The sequence below is a fragment of the Jatropha curcas genome, chromosome 7 (genome assembly GCF_041381405.1).
Source record: "Jatropha curcas cultivar XTBG-Jc1 chromosome 7, XTBG_Jcur_1.0, whole genome shotgun sequence".
Taxonomy (NCBI): Eukaryota; Viridiplantae; Streptophyta; class Magnoliopsida; order Malpighiales; family Euphorbiaceae; genus Jatropha; species Jatropha curcas.
The window spans coordinates 28,104,032-28,127,601 of NC_143157.1; the positions used below are offsets into that span (position 1 = coordinate 28,104,032).

The 23,570-nt window shown below is 37.2% G+C and overlaps 8 protein-coding genes across 9 annotated transcripts in view; 6 read left to right on the forward strand and 2 right to left on the reverse strand.

Moving 5' to 3' along the window:
- Positions 1–1,173: 1,173 nt before the first annotated feature.
- LOC105631977 (Sec14p-like phosphatidylinositol transfer family protein) lies at positions 1,174–4,569 on the forward strand. Its single transcript, XM_012214225.4, has 7 exons — positions 1,174–1,427; positions 1,637–1,754; positions 2,075–2,163; positions 2,259–2,305; positions 2,391–2,479; positions 3,028–3,161; positions 3,674–4,569. Exons 1-7 carry the CDS (start codon positions 1,326–1,328, stop codon positions 4,358–4,360), a joined length of 1,266 nt encoding a protein of 421 aa, XP_012069615.1. The 5' UTR covers positions 1,174–1,325; the 3' UTR covers positions 4,361–4,569.
- Positions 4,570–5,836: 1,267 nt separating this feature from the next.
- On the reverse strand, positions 5,837–7,423 carry LOC105631976 (glucan endo-1,3-beta-glucosidase). Its single transcript, XM_012214224.4, has 2 exons — positions 6,932–7,423; positions 5,837–6,826 (listed from the first exon to the last, which is right to left on the reverse strand). The coding sequence occupies exons 1-2, from the start codon at positions 7,041–7,043 to the stop codon at positions 5,865–5,867; spliced, it is 1,074 nt and encodes a 357-aa protein (XP_012069614.1). The 5' UTR covers positions 7,044–7,423; the 3' UTR covers positions 5,837–5,864.
- A 142-nt stretch (positions 7,424–7,565) lies between these two features.
- Positions 7,566–10,771, reverse strand: HSP70T-2 (heat-shock protein 70T-2). Its single transcript, XM_012214223.4, has 2 exons — positions 10,587–10,771; positions 7,566–9,420 (listed from the first exon to the last, which is right to left on the reverse strand). The coding sequence occupies exon 2, from the start codon at positions 9,416–9,418 to the stop codon at positions 7,700–7,702; it is 1,719 nt and encodes a 572-aa protein (XP_012069613.1). The 5' UTR covers positions 9,419–9,420; positions 10,587–10,771; the 3' UTR covers positions 7,566–7,699.
- A 408-nt stretch (positions 10,772–11,179) lies between these two features.
- Positions 11,180–13,804, forward strand: LOC105632208 (homospermidine oxidase). Of its 2 annotated transcripts, none has more exons than XM_089723622.1 (5): positions 11,180–12,039; positions 12,176–12,557; positions 12,636–12,749; positions 12,822–13,360; positions 13,442–13,804. In XM_089723622.1, the coding sequence occupies exons 1-5, from the start codon at positions 11,270–11,272 to the stop codon at positions 13,644–13,646; spliced, it is 2,010 nt and encodes a 669-aa protein (XP_089579748.1). In that variant the 5' UTR covers positions 11,180–11,269; the 3' UTR covers positions 13,647–13,804. The 2 variants fall into 2 exon arrangements, with proteins under 2 accessions (XP_089579748.1, XP_089579747.1); XM_089723621.1 differs by having other exon boundaries at positions 11,183–12,039; positions 12,176–12,560.
- Positions 13,805–14,210: 406 nt separating this feature from the next.
- Positions 14,211–16,835, forward strand: LOC149495122 (primary amine oxidase 1-like). The gene is made up of 4 exons (XM_089724339.1): positions 14,211–15,481; positions 15,585–15,698; positions 15,818–16,362; positions 16,451–16,835. Exons 1-4 carry the CDS (start codon positions 14,351–14,353, stop codon positions 16,608–16,610), a joined length of 1,950 nt encoding a protein of 649 aa, XP_089580465.1. The 5' UTR covers positions 14,211–14,350; the 3' UTR covers positions 16,611–16,835.
- Positions 16,836–17,577: 742 nt separating this feature from the next.
- LOC149495123 (G-type lectin S-receptor-like serine/threonine-protein kinase LECRK1) lies at positions 17,578–20,139 on the forward strand. The gene has a single exon (XM_089724338.1). It carries the CDS (start codon positions 17,655–17,657, stop codon positions 20,001–20,003), a length of 2,349 nt encoding a protein of 782 aa, XP_089580464.1. The 5' UTR covers positions 17,578–17,654; the 3' UTR covers positions 20,004–20,139.
- An 804-nt stretch (positions 20,140–20,943) lies between these two features.
- On the forward strand, positions 20,944–23,440 carry LOC149495124 (G-type lectin S-receptor-like serine/threonine-protein kinase LECRK3). Its single transcript, XM_089723694.1, has one exon. The coding sequence runs from the start codon at positions 21,013–21,015 to the stop codon at positions 23,353–23,355; it is 2,343 nt and encodes a 780-aa protein (XP_089579820.1). The 5' UTR covers positions 20,944–21,012; the 3' UTR covers positions 23,356–23,440.
- The window catches only part of LOC149495125 (G-type lectin S-receptor-like serine/threonine-protein kinase LECRK3), a 2,601-nt gene continuing 2,390 nt past the window's right edge, over positions 23,360–23,570 (forward strand). The window contains exon 1 of the mRNA XM_089724502.1: positions 23,360–23,367. Coding sequence (XP_089580628.1) covers positions 23,360–23,367 — 8 coding nt within the window. The remainder of the gene's footprint in view (positions 23,368–23,570) is intronic.

A 23,570-nucleotide genomic window follows, 5' to 3' on the forward strand; every position in this document is an offset into this window, starting at 1 on the left:
CGTAACAACAACGGAATTTGGATTTGCTTGGTTTGATGTTTATGTTAGTTTTGAGTTTGACTAGTTGTGGGTTTATGTGCTTTATGCATGTAATAGAGTAATTGGTTCTATCGTTATAGTGAATTCCACAGCTTTATTCGAACATTATATATTAATCAATTAATTTAAATTTATTTTTTTAAAAAAACTCAAATTTAATTAAAAATCAAAATTTTCTAAGAAAGTCAGTCTTGTGAAAAAAAAAATCATGTTCATGTGTTTTGTGGTGTATTATAGTCTGCATCTACCACATCACATGAAAGTAAGAAATTTATGTATGGAAAGCACAAATGGCATACAGTAAAATGACAATCAAGTGATGGAGAGACTTGTTGTAGACATTAAATTGACAATGTCATGTCAATCTATTATTTTGAGACAAAAGAAAGTAGCAAAATGTGTCGATGAAAGCCAAAAGAGTAAAATGGTCATACTGTTTTATTACGCACAAGAAACAAAAAAAAATTTACCAAAACACAAATTGTCTTTATGTTGACCAAAAAATAACACCAACTTGCCAAGACAATTAACATGATCCTTCCAAAAGAAATACTTGTTCATTACCATAAACTGTGTACTAAAATTACATGTCTCTTTATTCCCAAATATCCGTTTTCGGGAGTCCTTTTCCCCTTTCATCATTATTGATTTAAAAAAATAATAATAATGCTTAATTAAATTTGACAAATAAATAAATAAATAAATAAATAGATTACTAAGATAACTCTACCGCCTACTACGACCCGATACTTTGGCTTGGACTCGTAGACCACTTCCCATAAATGAACTATATATATATTTATTTTTGGGGACCATAAATAAATCTTTAAAGAAGCCAATACAATAAGGAAAGTTTTAATATTTGACTTTTCATAATCAATAGTGATATTAAATACATGTCCTAAAGGGGTAAATTTAATAGGAGAAGAATAGTAAATTATGAGAATATTAACTGGTGATGGCGGTGACGTTTTCCGTTGTAAATCGCTTTCATATCATGATGAGAGAGATGATACAAACTACCATTGACTAAAGGAACCAGTAGTATTTTTGGCGTTGAAACTCTTTAAAAATTTTTGTCTGCTACATAACGGCGTTATTCGCTGTCGTTTGCTATATAAATAGCACTCTACTCCCTCCTCCTCTTTATTCAAAGTCGCCAGTTTCCATTTCAAGTTTCCTCCCTCTCTTTCTCTCTCTACTGCAAGTGCAAGTTTTTAATGGTTGCGTGAAGAAGAAGTTTGGTATATTGGTGTTTTCTTGATATCACTCTGGTTTTTCTCGAAATGGGCAAGAAAGAACAACAACAGAAAGATCACAAGGGCAACGAAAGAGTTGAAGCTGTTCTCGAGCATGTAAGGAAACAAGCTCCACTAACAGTTAAGCAGGTGGGTTTTATGCTCTTTCACTGTTTCTTTTTACTTCTTTTATTCGTTTTTGCTTCTCTTTTTTTCGTCTCTACATTATGAGTTCTTACCTCGTTAACTTACTTAGTGCTTCTACTGTAAAGTTTCATATCATTTGCATGTACCAGGCGTACAGTTATTTCTTTGAGCTTTACTTACTATGATGGGTTGTGTTTGGTATACATTAACAGGAGAAGTTCTGCAACAATGCTTGTGTAGAGCGGTTTCTCAGAGCAAAAGGTGATAATGTGAAGAAGGCTGCAAAGCACATAAGGGCTTGCCTTTCTTGGAGAGAGAGTATAGGCACTGGTACTATGATAGCTCTTTATCATCCTTCTTCTCCTCTTCTTTCATATTTTCTTAAAGGAAAAGCCTTCTATGCACTAATTGTCTCCTTTCTAGTCTTTTTTCTACAAGTATCTTCTTTTTATTCCTCTTGTTATGTTACACTAGAATCTTGCTTTTCTTTGTTTTCCTTTTTGAATAATTGAGCGTTAAAGTAAACACCTACATTAATCATTGATATCACTTGTTCAAAATAAAGAAACAAATAATTAAAAAATTATTAACTACCAGAAACCAAACTTGAATCCCTAACTTATTTTTTAATTATTATTTTTTGAATGCAGAACAACTCATAGCAGATGAGTTCTCAGCTGAGCTCGCTGAAGGAGTTGCTTTTGTGGCTGGTCATGATGAAGAATCCAGACCTGTTATGGTGATTCTTTCGTTCTCTTTATATGTCACTTCTTTTCTTCAAAAAATGAATGGATAAGCTGAAAATTTTTCTTTTGTTGGGGTCGTTTTGCACAGATTTTTCGCATTAAGCAAGATTACCAAAAGTTCCATTCACAGAAGCTGTAAGTAACAGGGAAAAAAACAATTATATATTCGCATTTCTTGGGTTTGAATAATTTGCTTACTTTCTAGTTTTCTAAAATGTAGGTTTACTAGGTTGCTGGTTTTCACGCTGGAGGTAGCCATAGCCACCATGCCAAAAAACGTTGAACAATTTGTTCTCCTCTTCGATGCAAGTAAGTAACTATTTTGTTCTCGGCATTTCCTATATCACCCTTAAAAAACTGGTTACAAGTTTGATAATTGGTGAACTTTTAAGTATTTTACAAGCTGGGTGTATCGCACGCTTGTAAAGCAGACTAATTAATGAGACCAGGCACGCAGCCATGTCGGAGAACCGGCAGGGATCTGAGATATTCTCGGATAATGTCCGGAGTGCCCCTTTAAGTGTCACATTCATTGTTATATTATTGGTCAGTTTTGTAAGGGTATACTCGGGAATTGAACCTCATCTTCTGCATATTCACAGTTTATGCTCTCCTAGAACTGGTCAATTTACCTGCTACAGCTCTTAATTATTTTGATCTTCACCAGAAGTACCCAGGATTCCCCTTTTTCTCTTTTTTCCTTTTCAACTTTTGCCACAATTAATATTAAAAACCAAAGATTAAAGATTATCCTCTGCCATGTTCAGGACTTAATTAAGAATTAAAAATTGATTCAAATCTGTTACTGGGATTATAGACAAATTATAATGGTAACTCTTGTTTAATTGAAAATGCAGGCCTTTTCAGATCAGCATCGGCTTTTATGAACTTACTACTGGCAACACTGAAAATTGTGGCTGATTACTATCCAAGCAGGCTTTATAAAGCTTTTGTAATAGACCCACCTTCTCTCTTCTCCTATCTATGGAAGGTAAATTGAAATCCTGTCTAATTTTGTAGTCTCTTCCTAATTTCTATATCCACCAAAATTATTTTGTCTTCATTGTACCTCTAAAGTCTACTACTGTTGAAACTTGCTACATTTGCAGTGGTTGTAACTGTTTGACTAAGTAGCAGTGCAAATCTGCCTTTTAACATGATTTAGTTAACTGGACCATCGAGCTTTAGTCAAATCTTATTTGCCTTTTATGCACATCAATTTTCTTGTTTACACATCCTTTCGTGCTTTGTGGGACCTTAATCCACTATCCGTTTGCACGGTTTCAAAATTATGTGTCCGTTATTACCTCCTCCTGTTCTCAAGTTAGAAAATATATATGTAGTGATATTAAATCAGACGTACAATGTAATGGCTGTAACTCTTAGTCTGTTATTAACCATATGATTGTAAATGCACCATATATGCTATTGTGTTTTGTTAAAGATTACTATTTGGTTCAAAATTTAATGAAGCGTGACAATAAAGTTGTATGATGGGTGCAGGGTGTCCGTCCATTTGTTGAGCTGTCAACAGTGACTATGGTGGTTTCATCATTGGATTTTGAAGAATCGTTAGAGTTCAATGATTTCTCCTCCTACCCGCGAGCCTCATCCCTCCGATTTGATCCTTCATCTATCAAATCAACGGCCAAGATTGGCTCTTGCTCTTCCTCAAGGTTTTCCTTTACCGTGTCCCACCATTTTGACTCGCTCAAACCTTGGTATCTTACACTGACAGACACGTCAGTTTCCAAAGTAGGACCCACTACTCCCTCTCCTCTTGGCCCTGCTTTAATCTCCCCGCTCAACGCCAGGTCCCTCTCTTTCGCATCACCCGCTGCGAGAACGCCACGTAGCAGCATCAACGGTAGCATCTACGCCAAGAAGAATCTCTTCCCGTCAACTCCATTGCCACAGCGTGTGACCGCAAGTGAGGGCATCAAAATTTCTCACCCGCGGACCCCACGGCCATCCTTCCTCCAATCACCAGCAATCTTTTTCAAGAAAGAGTGCCACGTCAGCAGAACCGACAAGTCTCGAGAATCGTTCTTACCATATTTGAAGTTCTACAGGCGGCCGTACGATGAGATGATATACAGGTCAAAGATGCGGCCCCCACTCGGCGGACTCATCTCCATTGTTTCTCCTCACCTTAAACGCCGCCACATGTCAGTATCTCAACGGTTCTAAAAGCAGGCCAGCCCATGCGATGCAAGGAGAAAAAGAAAAAAAAAAAAAAGGAAAAAGAAAAGAAGAAGGGAGAGTACATATGAGTATTTAAGTATTTATTACTACTATATTACATTAACAAATGTGTCAAATGTCAATGGCAATGACACCAAGTACTAATAATTGATTAATTATTTCTCGTAATGATGTTTAATTATATATTTTGTTAATTCTTGCATTGATTGACCAAAGTAATTAAAAAGAGACAACGTGCGAGGTGGGTTATGAATTATGGTGCCCTAAAATAATATAAATCAAGAAAACTGTGTTTTGATTTAATTTGGTGGGGGAAGCATGGGATGAAGATAGCGTGGTCGAGACGGTGAACATTACATTGGAAATATATTGTACCAACAAAAACATGCAAACGTTGAAATTATAAGATCTCTGTTTCAATTTAAAGTTCATTTATATAGTTTAATGGAGAATCTATGACTTGTTTCTGCTGGACTTTTATTATGAAAATCAGACCCAAAGTTTGAAAACTTTAGTTACATAATGTAGTCTTATATTTGTAATTTAGTATTGTATTATTTTAGTAATAACTTATGAGTTGGTTTCAACGATGGCAGAGAGGGTTGGTAGTAGGAATATGTGTCGTATTTTGATGTTAGAGAGAGAAGTCAAAATGGAGCTTCTGATTCTAGTGTATGTATATACGTAAAGACAAGAAAGAGTAGTACTGTGCATTGGGAATTGATATTAAATAAGCGAAAGAAAAGACTGAAACCAAAATATGAAAAACTTAGTCAGGTATGTTATAGTAGTACTATAATAAAGGGTTTTGTCGTAGAGCATGTGTCGTCGTTTGAAGTATGGAGGTACTTTTTCCTTATAAAATATTAGAAGTGACGTTAGAGAGTTGGAGTTTAATGTAAATATATGTTTGGAGTGTAATAGAGTGCACTATTTTCCATTTGGGTGGTGTTTGTCTGTTTGTATGATGAGAGTATCAGTGTGGACAAACTGAGACTCTGGGTTTTGCAGTACCGATGTCTCTATTTGGAGTTTATTCTTTGTTGCTTATGGTATGAAAGTGTCATTTTCATTTGGTTTTTAGGGTTTCTCATTAAGGAAGGTGTCTATGACCATCATATAGAGTTGCACCTCTGGGTTCCTTTTAGGTTCCTCTATATTATGCACAATTGCATATACTCTGACAAAAAGAACACAGACTGTGAATAAAATATGCTAAGTGGATTTGCGAACTGCGATGGGTTTCTTTGCGAGGGAGAATGACTTTAAATTTTTACGTGTCAGGCGAAACGCATGGGCTTCTTACCGTTGTCATATTGATGCCCAAAAAATGTCCTATTGCTAGTCACATGGGCCGGCCCATAGCTGATCCAACTTCACCTAGCTAGAATATCGTCACTAAAACAAAAATTGAAAGGCGAAAGTTCTGACCTTACTGAGTGCAACATCAAGATCAAGCAATTGATAAAAAGTCTTTGACTCAAAAACATCAATGCCACAATGCATACACCTGGCTGAAATTGGAATAGAATATTCCAAAATTTTGACCTGCACCCTCAGATTTTAGGTTCTCATTAAACATATTATACATATAAACCTCCAAATTAATGTCTGCCTTTCTTGGAGTACAGCCTCTGTAAATTACATGCTCCCTTAGATTCTGGTTGTAGATTCGAGCATTGTCGACGCAATCATACGGTCCAAAACCGGCAGTCGGCCACCCTGTTTCGCCGATAACGACTTTAACATCCTCTCTTTGCACCACCCTCACCATTGCTGCCACAAATGCATCCACCATGGCATCAAAAAGATTACAGTACTCTAAATTCCCATCTTGGAAAATTGGTGCTTGGGACTGAAATAAGGCATTGTCTAATGAAATATGTTGTGGGTCTGAAATTAGGGCATAGTAAGGGTACACATTAATGAATAGTGGGGAACCTATACTATATAGATAGCTTGTAAGGTTACTCATAAGTGCGTCTAGCTCAGGAGCAAATTGACCAGTTGAGGGAGGATAAGAGCTGCCCAGAACTTCACTTCCAACTGCGGTAGTAACATGGATGAAATCTATGCCAGCTTTCTGTACTGAATTGTTGAGATTACAAATTGCCTGTTGAAGATGGAATTGAACAACGCCAGGAATTGCTTCATTGCCAACACAGATATATCGAAATCTAACGCCTTTTTGAATGTATGTTAGTACGTGATCTTGAAACCATTTATCAGCAGCTTCTTGGCTTGATGCTACATGAGCAATGGCTTCATCAGGAACTCCAATAGTTACTACCAAATTAGTTCCTTTTAATGCTTCTAATATTTCAAGATTAGCATCGTAGACTCGGATTAATGGAATTGCATAATTCAAGTCTTTTGTGAGAAAATCAATTACTTGTTTTGGAGAGGGCAGATTGTCTCCATTTCTTCCATAGACAATCCCAACATCACCACCTGCACAAGTTTAATCACAATTAATTATATATGTCGAAATTATTTAGTTTGACCAAAACTAGAGGATTTGAAGAATTAATAATGGGTTAAATTGAAATTACTTACAGAAGACCATATTACAGGGATGACATGCAGCCACTGCTAATAACATGATCCATAATAAATGTGATGTTGCGGCCATCTTCTGGTTGTTGTTGTTCTGAGGGTAAAATACCATTGAATAATATAGACGGAGAGATCAAATTAAAGAAACCTTTGCCAACAAAAACAGTAACTGAATTCGTCTGCCACCTTTTACATTGCATGTTTGCCACTTTTCCAAGAACCAAAGAAACTCTGTCTAGAAAATGTTGCTATCCAGGTCAGCATTCTTGGCCTGGCTCCTTGAATGCATGCCATCTTTCAAACAATCGTAGTTTTTCTGCCACATATGAGAACCTGTGTAAGATTGAGAAGGCTTGTTAACTAGTTTACCCTTCTTCTGTGACTGATTGTTTTGATAGATTAATGAAAAGAGCTAAGTGACGTTGAAAATATGCACAATACAACTGCTATTTTTCTTTTTCCCCTGTTGGTTACAGAAGGGCACATAGAGCCCAAGATTAATCTATACACTTCTTTTTAACTCTATTGAACAGAATGCTCAGTTATACCTTCTAAACAGGAAAAAAAAAAAAAAATCCACTAGACGTGTCAATAGAAATTTTGTACGAAAACTAAAATCATAACATGAACAAAATGTCATGAAAACACACTAACACATTTTATTTCATCACAACATGCCCATACTTTTTTGCGAAATATGTAAACACAATATCGTTCTTACAAGCTGTTCTTCTTCCTACGGCTTTATGAAAACACCATGTTAGATAATTACGCCTTCTTGTGCAACGTAACTAGGTCCAATGTAGAGCCATAAGCTCTATGCAAGGCTTCAGCGCACCAACCATGCCCATCATCAACTGTAGGCATCCTTACTTCCATAAAAGGTGCCACCGGATGTTCAGTCCCTGGCATCATTACTCCAGCAAAAACTCTCAATACATTCGACGCATCAATGTCCATGCACACACTTATCTCTGGAACTCCTTTAGGTGCTGGGGGAATTCCTACAATCTTGAAATATCCTAGCAGATGATTCTCTTCTACTGTCTTTCCTTCGCCTTCGTAAACTAGGATCAGTGCTCCAGTTTGGTTATCATGCTTAGTTGTAAATGACAACTCTTTCCTTGCAGGCATTGTGGTATTTCTAGGTATGATAGGAATAAAGTTGTTTCCATCAGCTCTTATTCCGATGCCTAAAGGGGTAGCCTGGATAGTCAACAGATCCAAACTTCCAAAAGGATCACTGATTCCTGAAGCAACTGCACCTTCCAGTGCAGCCCCACAAACTGGAGCTTCCAATGGGTTCATTCCTTCGTAGAGTTCCTCTTTTTTACATATACTCTTTACAAGATTTCTTATCTTTGGTATGTATGAGCATCCGCCTACCAGTATTACATCACTCAAGTCCTCAATATCTACCTTTGAGTCATTTAAGCATTGTTTTATGAGGCTTTCACACTTTTCAAATAGCTTCTGGTTCACTTCCTCGAATTCCTCTTGAGTAACGATTTTACATATTTTTGTACCATTTCCCAAATCAACATCAATCTGAACACTTGTCAGAGAGGAAAGCCTATGGATTGCATCTAGGGTTGCAACTCGAAGCAAACTCATTGTTTTGATCTCATTGATGCCATGACTCAAGAAAAGGCGCTCTGTGTTTGGTAATAGATATTGCATCATATTTTGCAGTATGTCTTCTCCTCCAATAGCAGCTCCTGCCAAGGCTTTAATCTGTGAAACTCCTCCAGCAGTAGCACTCACAGCTACGTCACAATAACCAGCACCCATATTGAATATGAGAGCATTCTTCTCACTTCCACTGCCCATATTATCGTGCACAGTCTGTTGCTGCTGCTGTGCATATAATAATGCAACAGCAGTTGGTTCAGGCATTAGCCTGAGGACCTGAAGGCCAGCCATGGCACAAGCTCGTTCAATCCGGGTCAGTTGGAACCTACTAAATGACACTGGAATTGTCAGAACAACATTTCTAACGGGCCGTTTCAACCGAACTTCAGCCATGGCTCGTAATTCTATCAGAAATATTGCAAGAACTTCTTCAGGGGAAGTGGACCTCCATGCATTGTTCACTAATGCTGCAATAAATGGGCGAACACCAATGTCCAAAGTCTGTACCAAAAACGGAAGGCTTTTGCTAGCATGAACAACTGGATCAGTGTCCACTCTGCCAATCAGGCGTTTCATATTAAAAATTGCAGCTCCAGATAACAATTCATGCTCATGGGCCAGTTGATTGCTGACTCCACCTGAAGGAGTATCATCCTTGAAGGTGACATATGACCGCATCAACTTTTGGTTTCTCGTATTCCTAAGGAGCTCTACCTGGGATCCATTCCAGACTGCAACACTGCATTGTGAAGTGCCAATATCAATTCCAATTGCAATCTCTGGAAAAGCCGATGAAGATTTCTCCTCTCCAGTGGTTTCACTATCAGATACCACAGTGTATTGTTGTTCTGCCATTTCTGCATTTTGACAAATGTTGTAGTCATAATAAAGGAACATAGACAACCATTGTAACTTACAAGGGCATGAAAGGCAAAAATTTAAAGTTTGATATTGATTCCAAATGCTCTAAACAAAAATATGAAATACAACTAATAGGAGAAAACTATTTTACATTTCGCCCTTCCTATCCCTTCCTTTTTTAGGTGAGATAGAAAAATCTTTTGAATCATTTATGCAGTATCCTTTTACCTAGATTCTATCTAAGTATAGGAACAATGATATAGCCAACTCAAGAAGTTTCTCTTCCTGAGATAAAGTTCCGACGATGAGAAGCGTTCACATGAGCACATTTTCATTCCTTGTGCACCCAAATGCATGTAAAACTAAGCTGATCAGGCTTCCATTCATCAAATTATTCTAACAATAGTTCACTTGGGCCTTTCAACAAACATCTGAGGTTTTATAAACCAAACCAATGAATACACATAAAAGGCCAGAACCCAAGCCAAACTATAAATAAGAGATTTTGTAATTGCATTAGAATTCCATGAAGCATACGTGTAAAGTTGGTTTCTGAGAAGTAACAAAAAATCATCAAGACATATGTTCACACACAAGCAAAAAAAAAAAAAAAAAAAAAAAAAAAAAAAAAAAAAAAAAAAAAAAAAAGGACACGAAAACTCCTCTGCAGTCTTCTTGTTGTTTTGAACAGCAATTCTCATGGGTTAACTTCATTTTTGTTCTCTAAAATAGAAAAATTCATAAAACAAAAACAATACATTATGCAGTCTTCATGGCTAAGCAGATCAACAAAACAGGGTCGTCTAAGAAAATTAACTCTTGTACCTTAACATCTCTCTATCATGAATATTAACAAAGGTATGGGTATCAAATTGAAATCAAGATGACCCAATGAAAGAAAGTAAAATCAACAGCCTAGAAGAATTTGAAAATATTTGATAAGAGCCAGCAACAGTAAACCAAAACAAGAACGAACAACCCATTATCACAAACAATCATTGTTCATTTGCTTTCCTTTACAAGCAATAGCTTAAACATGAATAAAGAAACAAAGAAGAAAAGGCGAGCACTTTAAGCTAATGGCATATCCAAATTATAATTTCACTTAAAGGAACAAGCATAACATTAAAATTAAATGGATAGAGATGAGAGAGTTGCTTACCTGAAGATATCGAAATGAAAATGTAGAAGGACAAATGGGAAGTTGGTGTTGAGAAGAGATTTGAGTAGAGAGAGTTAGAAGGTGCGAGAGAGATATGCGTTGATGAAGGTGAAAGCTGCAGAAGACTAATACAAAGGTGGTTCTAATGTTTCTAGAGTTTCCTAGACAGACTGAGCGCCTTTCAGACGTTCTGTTTTCTTTTATTTTATTCATTTATTTAATTTCTTTTCTTTTTTAATAAATTAAGTTTGTGGGACCTTCTCACAAAATAATTAGAAAATCACGTTGGTAAAATTCAGATGATCTTTCTATTTGGCGCCATTAAAATGTTTACTAATGGATTTGAATTTTATTAATGATAAAAGAAAACTACAGTTATGGACTTCTGGTGTTGTTGCACATTCAATTTACTGGTCCAAGAAGGCCTACTAAGATGGGGCTAAGCCCAGTTACAATAAACGCTTCTCTCTAATAATTGGGCCCGGCCCACTCTTGCTTGGTCTCATTTTTCAAGCACTGTGCTTTAATTAATCATAATAAATCCAAAACGCCCATCTTTTTCAACAAGATCAAGAAAATGACTTAAAATTAAAACTTAAAAAATAAATTGGCCTCGCTTAAAACGCCATTGAGAGAAAATTGAAAAACCTTCATTCTCTGTCCCTATACACATCTATTCTATAATGACCATTCCTCCAATCTCTGTAACTCTTCTCTTCCTTTTCCTCTTCACCACCATCTCCATTATAGACTCACACCCACTCGATCCTTTGACCCCAAGAGAGCTCACCCTGGTTCAGACCATTGTTAATAACACCTATTCCAGCACCAACCACGCCCTCACCTTTCATTATATAGGCCTAGAAGAACCAGCCAAGTCCACAGTTCTTTCTTGGCTAAAAAACCCATCTAAAAAAATCCCACCCCGTCAATCCTTTGTTATTGCACGTATAAACCAAATTACTCATGAAATCATTCTTGATTTATCTCTCCATCAAATTATATCAGACCAAGTTTATGATGGTTATGGCTACCCTCTGCTCACTTTTGAAGAACAAATAGCTGCTAATAAATTGCCGCTTCAATACGCACCGTTTCTGGAGTCCATTAACAAGAGAGGGCTTAGTATTGAAGAGGTGGTTTGTGGGAGTTTTACAATAGGTTGGTATGGAGATCTTAAGAGGTCCAAAAGGACTGTTAAGGTTATGTGTTACTATTTAAACGGGACTGTTAATTTGTATATGAGGCCAGTTGAAGGTGTTACTTTGACGGTTGATCTTGAAGAAATGAAGATAATAGACTTCAAAGACAGATTAACGATTCCAATGCCAAAAGCAACAGGAACTGATTACAGAGAGTTGAAGCAAAATCCGCCTTTCGGACCGCGATTGAATGGAATCAAGGTGATCCAACCTGATGGGCCCAATTACAAAATTGAAGGACACAAAATTAGGTACGAGGGAGAATCCACAACCGTAGGATCACTTTCCATTTTTTATTTTTTTGTATCATTGATTTTATTGATTCATCGAATCTTTTGCACAAGCAAGAATCTCCAATTCCTTTTCTGTTTTTGACAAAAATATCAGGTGGGCCAATTGGGATTTTCATTTAAGCTTTGATCAAAGAGCAGGTCCCGTTATATCTTTGGCATCAATATTTGATGTAGAGAAACAGAAGTTTCGTCAAGTTCTATATAAAGGGTTTGTGTCAGAACTATTTGTACCATATATGGACCTAAACGAAGAATGGTACTATAGAACATTTTTTGATGCTGGTGAATATGGGTATGGTATATCTGCAGTTCCACTTCAACCACTTACAGACTGCCCAGAAAATGCAGTGTTCATGGACGCTGATATTGCCAACCAAAATGGGATACCTGTGAAAATGCCTAATATTTTTTGCATATTTGAGAGGTTTGCTGGTGACATCATGTGGCGTCACACAGAGTATTCAATCCCCGAACAAGTAGTAAGATCAATTATTTCAGGATTTTATTATTAAACTATTATTTTCTTAAATGTGTGACAGATGACGGTGTTGCAGGTGACCGAGGTTAGACCAGAAGTTAGCCTGGTAGTAAGAATGGTGTCAACAGTGGGCAACTATGACTATATTAATGATTGGGAATTTAAGCAGAGTGGTTCAATCAAAGTCACGGTAATCATAAATTAACTTTCTTTTTTGAGATTGAAGTGTTGAAATACAATTAAATAATAAATTACTTAACAGGTTGGACTAACTGGTTTGTTAGAAGTGAGAGGATCGATATACACACACAAAGACCAAATAAAGGAGGAAGTATATGGTACACTACTAGCAGAAAACACAATGGGCGTTAATCATGATCACTTCCTTACCTACCATCTTGATCTTGATGTGGATGGAGCTTCAAACTCATTTATCAAATCCAAGATGCAAATGACACCAATTACTCATAATCTCTCTCCCAGAAAGAGCTACTGGAAAGTTATTAGTGAAGTGGCTAAAACTGAATCTGATGCAAGGATTAAGCTTGGTTTGGAAGAAGCTGATTTATTAGTGGTTAATCCCAATAAAAAGACCAAAATGGGAAACTTGATTGGTTACCGTTTGATCCCTGGATCAGCCACAAGTCCTCTCTTATCAGAAGATGATTATACACAAATTAGGGGAGCTTTTACCAAGTATAATGTGTGGGTTACACCATATAACAAGTCTGAAAAGTGGGCAGGGGGACTATATGCAGATCAGAGCAGAGGAGATGATACTCTTGCTATATGGAGTCTCAGGTATTAACTAAAAATAGTATTGCATAAGTTGATTTGTTAGATCAATTCTTATAAATGGCAAGTCGTGTTCTGTTAATGCAGGAACAGAGTGATAGAAAATAAGGACATTGTGTTATGGTATACAGTTGGTTTTCACCACATACCATATCAAGAAGATTTTCCATTAATGCCAACATTAAGCAGCGGATTTGAACTACGCCCAGCTAATTTTTTTGACAGAAATTCCGTACTCAAAGTTAAACCACCTCGACCTGTAGACCAGTCAAACTGCTCTGCGGATAAATAATTATTTAGAACCAGATTAAAATGTAATTTGGCTACTTCGAGTGTCTGCCTTGGAGGACAGGAGCTCGTTTTAGTTGCAAAAATTGAAGTTAGAATGATTTTGTAAAAGATCACATGATGTATCACAAATGATCATCGTTCATTTGCTTTCCTTTACAAGCAATAGCTTAAACGTGATTAATTCATTGTAAATTAATCCATGTTTAATGATTTTGTAATTTTATTATTTAGGTAACTAAAATGTAACGTAAGATTATAATTTATATAAATTCCATATGTGGCTCTAATTCATCCTTATGAATAGGATGCTAAGTTTTCAATTTAATCAATTTATTATAGAATTTAATTAATCTGTTTTAGTGTCGGCTCCGCGACTAATATCGAAACTTTAAGCATATGTAGCTTTCCTCATAAATACTACAGGATTTGAAGGAAAGCTAGCATTTTAGTCTTGATTGATTGCTTTTCATCAGTTAGTCAAATTATTCTTGCTCCCGTTGGAAGGAAAGGTACAAACAAAAAGGCTTTATTTTGAACCTTGCGTACAAAGGAGGATGGCAGATTGTAAAATGGTGTTCTAAAAGCAGATTCAACCTTTATTTTTTTAATCTTTATTAGGCTATGCCTTTTGTTATATAATTCTAAACAGTTCTTCTAACCATTATAACCAAATCATCTGTTGGAGTTGCTGAAAAGATCAGCATCATGACAATTATTATTCATCTGCTATTTTTAGTTTTTGGTCTACATTTCTGCTTCGTAGCTAGCCTTTATCACCCTCTAGATCCTCTCAGTCCAGATGAAATCGACAAAGTAAGGCAGATTGTTCAAAAATCTAATCTTGGACAATCTTCTAATTTAACCTACCATTTTCTTGAAATTGAAGAGCCAAATAAAGCAGATGTTCTTGAATATCTATCTGCATCTAACCAAAATAAACCCAAACCTCCTCGTCAAGCCAAGGCAGTTGTTCGATCAGAGGGCAAAACTCATGAGCTCATTGTTGATTTAACCACAAAATCCATTTTATCAGACCAGGTCTATACTGGTAATGGTTACCCTCCTCTTACTTTTAATGAGCTTTTCCGAGCCAGTAAACTCCCTTTAACGTATCCTGAATTCATTCAATCAATTGCCAAGAGGGGCTTAAATATATCAGAAGTTTCCTGTGTACCTTTCACTGTTGGTTGGTATGGAGAACGAAATACGAAACGTGCAGTTAAAGTTTCATGCTTTTATAGAGGAGGATCAGTTAATGTATTTGCAAGGCCCATTGAAGGAATCAGTTTGTTGGTTGATGTTGATTCTATGCAAATTACTGCTTACACCGACAGATTTAGAGCCCCTTTACCTAAAGTTGAAGGTACTGATTTTCGTATAAAAGGAAATCCAAAATCTATCATTTATAACGTAACTGACACTGGCTTCACCATTGATGGCCACAAGGTTAGATGGGCTAATTGGGATTTTCATTTAGCATTTGAGGCTCGTGCAGGAATTGTTATATCAACAGCTTCTATTTTTGATGCAAAACTGAAGAAATTTCGTTCCGTGTTATATAAAGGTCATGTGTCTGAAACATTTGTGCCATATATGGATCCTACTAATGAATGGTATTTTCGAACTTTTATGGATGTGGGCGAATTCGGGTTCGGGCGAGCTGCTGATTCTCTCCAGCGGCAAATTGACTGCCCGTCCAATGCTGCTTATTTAGATGGGTATGTGGTTGGGGCAGATGGGCAGCCACAGAAAATGTCTGATGTCATTTGCATTTTTGAGAGATACAATGGTGATGTTGCTGTTAGACATACAGAAATTAATGTACCTGGACAATTGGTAAGGTTTTAAAATTGTTTAATGATATTTTCAGTTTGTTAGGATAATTTTTTTTTTTTTTTTTCTTAAAGAATTTTCGATGTATATATTTTCCATTTGACAGATAAGAAGTGGGGAGCCAGAAATCAGCCTGGTAGTAAGGATGGTGGCTACTGTTGGAAATTACGATTATATTCTTGATTGGGAGTTCAAGAAAAGTGGTTCTATCAAAGTTGGGGTAATATTTCGGATTATAAATGGATCTATTAATTTCTTTATCTGGAGTTTTTCCAAGAACGTTTTCATATTAATTGCACTGTAATTTGATACATTTTGATACTGTTTTTAACTTTGCAGGTGAGCTTAACGGGTGTATTGGAGATGAAGGCCACGTCATACGAAAATAACGAGAAAATAATTGAAAATGTGTATGGTACGTTAATTAGAGAAAACGCCGTCGCCGTTAATCACGATCACTTCATTACATACTACCTGGATCTGGACGTTGACGGAAACGACAACTCATTCGTCAAAACTGAACAAGTAACGGCGAGAGGAGCTGACACTGATGCCCAATCGCCAAGAAAAAGTTATTGGACGGTCGTTAGAAAAACCGCCAAAACTGAAGCTCAGGCAAGGATACAGCTCGGCTTCAAGCCAACTGATTTAAGGATTGTGAATCCAAATAAGAAGACTCGAATAGGAAATCAAGTGGGTTACCGTTTGATTACCGGCCAACCAGTAAATTCTCTTCTCTCTGATGACGATTACCCCCAAATTCGAGCTGCTTATACGAAATATCAAGTTTGGGTCACTGCATATAACAAGTCGGAGAGATGGGCCGGCGGCTTTTACGCTGACCAGAGCCGCGGTGATGATGGTTTGGCTATGTGGAGCCTCAGGTGAGAGGATATGGGTTTAATTAAATCATTATGCAACTATTATCTGTTAATTTAGGAAGACGAATTTAATAATTTATTTAACGTGCAGGAATAGAGTAATTGAGAATAGAGACATAGTCATGTGGTACACTGTAGGGTTTCACCACAATCCATATCAAGAAGATTTCCCAGCAATGCCGACGCTTCATGATGGATTTGAGCTCAGGCCTGGTAATTTTTTCGATAGCAATCCATTGCTGGAACAATGACTGGATTAGCTCATGGCATATGGTACAGGCAAGAACGTGCGAGCTACATATGGAATTATTTGTGAATCTGTGAAATACTTTAAAGCAAAAGGTTATGTACAAAAATTCTTTTCATTTTTTTCTTTCTGATACATTATCTTCAGAAATTAATGGGTGTTGGCTGGGACTGCACATAAAAGAAAAATGTAAATTTATTGCTTGAAATGATAACTTCATTGCGCTTAACATTTCTTATTCCGAATTTGAATGTTAGTTTGTTCAATGATGAAGTCCAAAAATGAAGTAAATTTAGTAGTAACTTTAATTTACTACTAAATGAAGTATGCAAAATGAAAGTCCAAAAGGAGTAACTTTATTGTGAATTTAGTAGGGGCATTTAAGGATCTTGTCAATTGGAAACACTCGTTTTGGTTGATTTCAGCACATAACATTTCTGCCACTAAAACTTGTTTGGTCAATGTCAACGTCCATCTCCCACTCAGTTCAATTTGACGCTAGAGTAAGAATAACGGGGAAATACAGAGAAATGGAATTATTAAGTTTGATAATTATCCGCTCTGTGCTTATAAGGTCCTCAGGCATACTTGGAATATTTCTATTGAAGTAATGGAATTCTAAAGTCAGTCTTCTATCCCTAGGCGCACGCAGCAGGCAATATTGAATGACTGCAAACTAGCTGATACCAATAATCAATATAGTGCAACTAATGATTTGAATTAGATAACAGTTTGGGTGGGTGGGACACGCTATATCCAAGATGACTTTGTCTTTGAGGATGACAACTCCACATCATGGAATATATACAATTTACAATTTATAATTTTGGCCTGCTGATGGTTATATATTTGTTCCTATTCAGTCTGGTCTAATCAAATACCTTTGTGAAGATTGTCTATTTTTCTCTTGGTCCCTTAGATGAAGCATCTGAAAGTTTGATTTGAGTACTATTCCCATCCAATAAAAGATGCTACTTTAATAGCTAAAAGTGCTCTGGATATAATATTCTCTCTGCTTCTATTTCTTGCTGATTCTTTTTTCCATAGTATGACAATGGTTTCAAGTTGGATATTTGTTTGGTCTTTCCTGTTTGTTCCATCACTATTACTTGGCTCTTCTGCTCAAATAACTACAAACAGAATCACCCTAGGTTCCAGCATAATTGCTGGGACTAATTCCTCATGGAAGTCACCCTCTGGTGATTTTGCTTTCGGGTTCTATCGTCTTCGTAGTGGTTTATTTCTTGTTGGTATTTGGTTTGATAAAATCCCACAAAGAACACTAGTTTGGTCAGCAAACCGTGATGATCCAGCTAATAATGGATCAGTCATTAATCTGAAGCTCAATGGCCAACTTTTGCTCAAACATTCAAATGGAACTGAACACTCAATATACAACGGCACATCCACTTCTTCAGCTTTGATGCAAGACAACGGCAATTTTGTCTTGCTAGACTCTTCTTCAAGAATAATCTGGAAAAGCTTTGATTTTCCTACCGACACCATTTTGTTAGGCCAAGTCCTGGTTATGGGCCAAAAGCTCTTTTCTAATGCAAATGGAACAGAGGATTACTCGACGGGGCGGTACATGTTGGAGGTTCAGATGGATGGCAATATTGTTATGTCTGCGTACAAGTTTGCTGATCCTGGTTACTGGTTTACTTTAACTGCTGGAAACAATAGCGTAAGCTTGAATTTCAACCAGAGTACGGCTCTTATGTATGTTATGAATGGTACTAAAGTTATATATTCAATGCCAAGTAAGGTTCCAGCTCCAGTTGAAGATTACTATCACCGAGTGACAATCAATGACCGTGGAAATCTCCAACAGTTTGTTTACAGGAAAGAAAATGGCAGGGAGTGGGTAGTCGTGTGGGAGCCAGATTTCATTGCTGTTCAGCCTTGCACTGTGTATAATATTTGTGGGGTGTATGGGTTCTGCACTTCACCTGATAACAAAACTGTCAACTGTGATTGCTTGCCTGGCTACTCGGCATGGGATCCTAACTTTCCCTCGAAAGGATGCTACCCCAATGCGGTGGTGGATTTTTGTGCCCCAAATTCTTTGCCTTCAGATTTTACTATTGAAGTGATTTATAATGCTGATTTCCCAAATGGGGCCTTCGCAGATATGTCAAGAATTGAGCCGGCAGATTTCGATCAATGCAAGAGAGAAATCACAGATGATTGTTTTGCCATGGCAGGTGTTCTGGTTGAATCTGTGTGCTACAAGAAGAGAATGCCTTTGTTGAATGCCAGGAGAAGCTATCCTTCTACAAATAATATAGTGGCATTTCTTAAAGTTCCGAAGGTAAAGGAAAAAGATGGAGACGAATCTCTATCCAAGGCTGTTCAGCTAGCAGGACTTATATTGTGTTCGATAATGGCTTTGCTCTTTGCAACCATTGCCATTTACCATCACCCTCTAGCTCGGTCTTACATACATAAAAAACAGGTTCCAAGTCCAAAGCCTGTGGATATAAATTTGAAGGCGTTTTCCTTCCAGGAATTGCGTGAAGCAACAAATGGATTCAGGAATAAACTTGGGAAAGGTGCTTTCGGTACTGTTTACAGTGGGGTGTTAAATTTAGATGGTAAAGAGGTTGAGATTGCTGTAAAGCAGCTTGAGAAGATCATTGAACGAGGCGAAAAGGAATTCCTGACAGAAGTGCAAGTAATTGGTCTAACTCATCATAAGAATCTTGTTAGGCTGTTGGGTTTCTGTAACGAGCAGAACCATCGACTTCTTGTTTATGAGCTAATGAAGAATGGGACTTTATCTAATTTTTTGTTTGGTGAGGAGGCAAAGCCCAGTTGGGAAAAAAGAGCAGAGATTGTACTTGGAATTGCAAGAGGCTTATTGTACTTGCATGAAGAGTGTGAGACCCAAATCATCCATTGTGACATAAAGCCACAGAATGTTCTTCTTGACAAAAATTACACAGCAAAGATAGCAGATTTTGGCCTGGCAAAGCTTCTGATGAAAGATCAGACTCGAACGAGCACTAATGTTAGAGGGACAAAGGGATATATGGCCCCAGAATGGCTAAAGAATACTCCTGTGACAACCAAAGTTGATGTCTACAGTTTCGGTGTGATGTTACTTGAGATTATTTTTTGCATAAGGCACTTAGAGTTGCATCAAGTTGATGAAGAAACAGAGAGTGATGGTATGATTCTAACTGATTGGGTTGTATCTTCTGTGAGAGATGATAAATTAGAAGCCATTGCCAATAACGATCCTGAAGTTTTAGGCGATTTTAAGAGGTTCGAGAGAATGGTGATGGTAGGATTATGGTGCATATGTCCTAACCCAACTCATCGACCATTAATGAAGAAGGTTATGGAAATGTTGGACGGAACTTTAGAAGTTGGTATTCCTCCTTTGATTGATTAGTGCCTTTGTTGCTGCTTTTAGCCTAGGATTATTGTGACTGTCATGTTTAGCCTCTATCCCCCTTGGTGTATTCCTCCTTATGGCTTGATGATATTGTATTCCGTTCCGTTAAAATTGGTACTTCTTTTTAGTATTATTTTCTTCTGGTTCCATTTTATTGTCACTCTAGAAAATCGAGGAAGTAAAAAACCTTACGTTAAAATTTGCATTAGGTCGTTAAAAAGACCGCCTTTAAAATCAGCCACACGTCGCAGTGTCAATTTGCGCGTTTGGTATTCATATGACGTCATAAATACCTTTTAGCGGTAACAAACCTTTCCCTGAATCGGCTGTTCGGTAAAACGAGAAGACCGTCCAAAAAATTGACGACCAGCGCATCAAGACAACGACCTGTATTTTACTATCAAAACGAACGTTTTAAACCAACCATTATTTCGTGTCGTAGCTTTCTTCTTTTTTACGCTCAAACCCGTCTGCATATTAATTGGTTAGGCATGGAATTGATATATCTCTAATAACAAGTCTCACCTTCTAGATACCTTGACCAGATATTTAAGCACGAGTATCTCAAATATAATATTTTCCGTTATGGTCTATATGCCATTTCTTGATTTGATCAATAATGAACTAAAAGATACTTTCCTTCAATTAATTTGAATTACTCAATGGTGATGACAATCACACTATATAAAATTCTACACGCATACTGTTCAAGTAATTTGCCCGTGGAAAATGGTCCGTTAATGGCAGAGAGCTAAAAGTCAACGAATTGGAATTTATTGGCTTTGTAGTGATCGACTAATTAACTAGACTTTAGACTAATTCCAAGTCCAAGTCAGGCTATCAGTATCGCAATGGGCTAATTTTTTCTCCTCGAATTTATTTTTCTTTGGAATTTTATCCATTGATGACTGTTTCCAACCCAAAAACTTTGGTAACGTACTTGCAGACTTGCAGTTTATAATAATGTGATCGTGATCTACTTCATTTCAATTCCAAAAAGTTAGCAATGACTGTCAAGATAGTATTTCCTTGCCTTGTAATACTATCACTAAACCTGTGTAGTTTTCATGCCCAGATTCTACCAAATATAAGCTTAGGTTCTGGCATTACTGCAGGAACTAATGATTCTTGGCGATCCCCATCTGGGGAATTCGCTTTCGGATTCTATTCTCTCCCCAACAATCTTTTCCTACTTGGAATTTGGTTTGATAAAATCCCAGAAGGAAAGCTAGTCTGGTCAGCTAATCGCGACAGTCCTGCAGAAGCTGGATCCATAGTCCGCCTAACCTTTGCTGGTCAGCTCTTTTTAACGTACTCTAATGGCAGTGTTCAACCTTTATACAATGGAGCAGCTGCAAGTTTAGGCTTCATGCTGAATGATGGCAACTTTGTCTTAAGAGATGGAAACTCGGAAATCATCTGGCAAAGCTTTGATTCGCCAACAGACACTCTCTTGCCAGGCCAAGTTCTAGCTAAGGGCCGAAAGCTTTATTCCAATGCAAAGGGCACTGCTGATTATTCAACTGGAAACTTTATGCTGCAAATGCAGTTTGATGGGAATTTAGTTCTCTCTGCCTATCATTTCTCCGATCCTGGCTATTGGTATACTGGAACTCTAGTAAACAATGTTAGTCTCGTGTTTAGTCCCAATGCTTCCGTGTACCTTGTCAATAGTACTAATGATAATATTTACACTCTGAATACAAATGTATCGGCAGCTTCAGTTGGAGATTACTATCATCGAGCAACGATTGATGATCATGGAAATTTCCAACAATTTGTTCACCATAAATCAAACAGTAGTGGATGGACAAGTGTGTGGAGGGCTATTCATGAACCTTGCATTGTGAATGCTATATGTGGTGTCAATGGCATGTGTACCTCTCCAGATAATGAAACAGCGAATTGTCATTGCATACCAGGTTACATCTCATTGGATCCTAACCAGGTGTCAAAAGGGTGTCGTCCTGAAACTACAGTGAATTATTGTGCAGACCCTTCATTTAGAAATTTCACAATACAAGTGATTGATGATGCTGATTTCCCATTGGAGGGTTTTCAAGATCTTGATAGAGTACTGAATGTTGATGTGGAAGGATGCAAAGAGGCTCTTATTAGCGATTGCTACAGCCTTGCTGCTTCCTTGGTGGATTCTAGATGTAACAAGAAAAGAGCGCCTCTTCTAAATGCAAGAAAAAGTACATCTACCAAAGGAATCAAGGCATTGGTAAAGGTGCCAATGAAGATTAGCAATCCTGCTAATCCGAAAGGTGAAAAGAAAAATGATTTTAACGTTGTAGCTTTTTTGAAGATTAGCCTTATTGCTAGTGCCAATCTTGCTTTCCTGTTTGGAGTTATTGCCATCTACTATCATCCTGCTTTTAAAAGATTTATACGAAGGAAACACTTTACCAATGCAACAACTATTGGAATTATCTTCCGAGAATTCAAATTCCAGGAATTGCACGAAGCAACAAATGGATTTAATAAGACCCTAGGGAGAGGATCCTCTGGTAAAGTTTATAGTGGGATTCTAAGCTTAAATGATACGCGAATTGCTGTTGCAGTAAAGAAGCTGGAGAAAGAAATTGAAAAAAGTGAGGAGGAATTCATGACAGAGCTTAAGATAATAAGCAGGACACACCACAAGAATTTGGTAAGACTACTAGGGTTTTGTGTCGAAAAGAATCAACACTTTCTGGTCTATGAGTTAATGGCTAATGGCGCACTATCTGATCTTCTGTTTGGAGACGGAGAAAGGCCAAGCTGGTCACTGAGAACTGAAATGGTTCTTGGAATAGCAAGAGGCTTACTTTACTTGCATGAAGAATGCGAGACTCAAATAATCCATTGCGACGTTAAGCCTCAAAATGTTCTGATTGATGCCAATTACAATGCTAAAATTGCTGATTTTGGCCTCTCCAAGTTATTGAACAAAGACCAAACAAGAACAAACACTAACGTAAGAGGAACAATGGGGTATTTGGCACCTGAATGGCTAAGGAATGCACCTGTGACATCTAAAGTGGATGTATACAGTTTCGGTGTCATGCTATTAGAAATCTTGTGCTGCAGAAGGCACATTGAGTTAGACCGGGTAGAAGAAGAGGGCGATAACGATGATCTTGTTCTCTCAGATTGGTTTATAAGTTGTTTAAATTCCGGTGAGCTGGAGATGATAGTAAGACATGATACTGAAGCGTTGAGTGACTTTGAGAGGTTCGAGAGGATGGCTTTGGTGGGAGTATGGTGCATTCATCCTGATCCTGTCCTTAGGCCTTCGATGAAGAAAGTTACACAGATGCTTGAAGGAACTTTGGAGGTAGGAATCCCACCTTTGCTTCGTTGATCAAATGTCCTAGTTATCCCTTCTATTGTGACTCCGTAGTAATTAGCAGTATTATTCATGTAATAAAACTGTAGCTTTATCACCCTTTTATGTCTCTATTTGAATTTTTTTTATATGTAAAATAAATTAAGGCATACATTAGATGTTCAATTTAGAAATACAAATGAATATATATATATATATATATATATATATATATATATATATATATATAT